Source organism: Buceros rhinoceros, unplaced genomic scaffold (assembly GCF_000710305.1).
Source record: "Buceros rhinoceros silvestris isolate BGI_N320 unplaced genomic scaffold, ASM71030v1 scaffold32891, whole genome shotgun sequence".
Classification (NCBI taxonomy): Eukaryota; Metazoa; Chordata; class Aves; order Bucerotiformes; family Bucerotidae; genus Buceros; species Buceros rhinoceros.
In genome coordinates this window covers 5,734-6,449 of record NW_010396539.1, presented here as the reverse complement: position 1 = coordinate 6,449, position 716 = coordinate 5,734, and the positions used below count along the sequence as shown (strand labels likewise).

The 716-nt window shown below is 63.5% G+C and overlaps 1 protein-coding gene across 1 annotated transcript in view; it reads left to right on the top strand.

Moving 5' to 3' along the window:
* SRPR (signal recognition particle receptor (docking protein)) overlaps nt 1-716 on the top strand; it is a gene marked incomplete at its 5' end in the record, with an annotated part of 4,306 nt that overhangs the window by 3,022 nt on the left and 568 nt on the right. Inside the window, 4 exon segments of the mRNA XM_010145935.1 lie at nt 51-138; nt 220-317; nt 320-397; nt 495-593. Of these exon segments, the coding sequence (XP_010144237.1) occupies nt 51-138; nt 220-317; nt 320-397; nt 495-593 (363 nt within the window).

The following is a 716-nucleotide window of genomic DNA, read 5'->3' as shown; positions in this document are numbered from 1 at the left end:
AGCGGCGGCGCACCCCCCCCCGCCGCCTCAACGCCCTCCACCCTCCGGAGAGCCACGGCGGAAGGACCATGGTGCAGCTCTACGAAAAGGGCTACGGCAAAGACGCCGCCGGTATTGCCATGGAGGCCATCTCCTACGGTAGGAGCTAAAACGGCGCTGGGAGATGCTGGTTTGGGAGGGGGATGGTCCCACTTGACGCTCTCTCTTCGTCTTGCCCAGCTCGGAACCAGGGCTTTGACGTGGTCCTGGTGGACACAGCCGGCCGCATGCAGGACAACGCGCCCTTGATGACGGCGTTGGCCAAATGGCTTTTGCCAACCTCATCGCCGTCAACGCTCCCGACCGGGTCCTCTTTGTTGGGGAAGCGCTGGTGGGGAATGAGGCTGTGGATCAGCTGGTGAGGGCTGAGGCTGAGGAGGGAAGAAACCCCGTTTCTGTAGGTTTTATGGGAGGCCGGGACACAAGCGCCGTTCTCGACCCGTTCTCTTCCTCAGGTCAAGTTCAACAAGGCGCTGGCTGATCACTCCGTGGCCCAGACGCCGCGGCTCATTGACGGGATCGTCCTCACCAAGTTTGACACCATTGATGACAAGGTAAGGAGGAGGTCGAGACTCCGTGCGGAGCTCAGGCCGGCCATGCCCGGACGCAGGGCCCTTCAGGCGCTGGTTGTCCTCGGCAGGGTGGGGCCGCCCCTTCCCTGGCCTGCAGCACGAGAC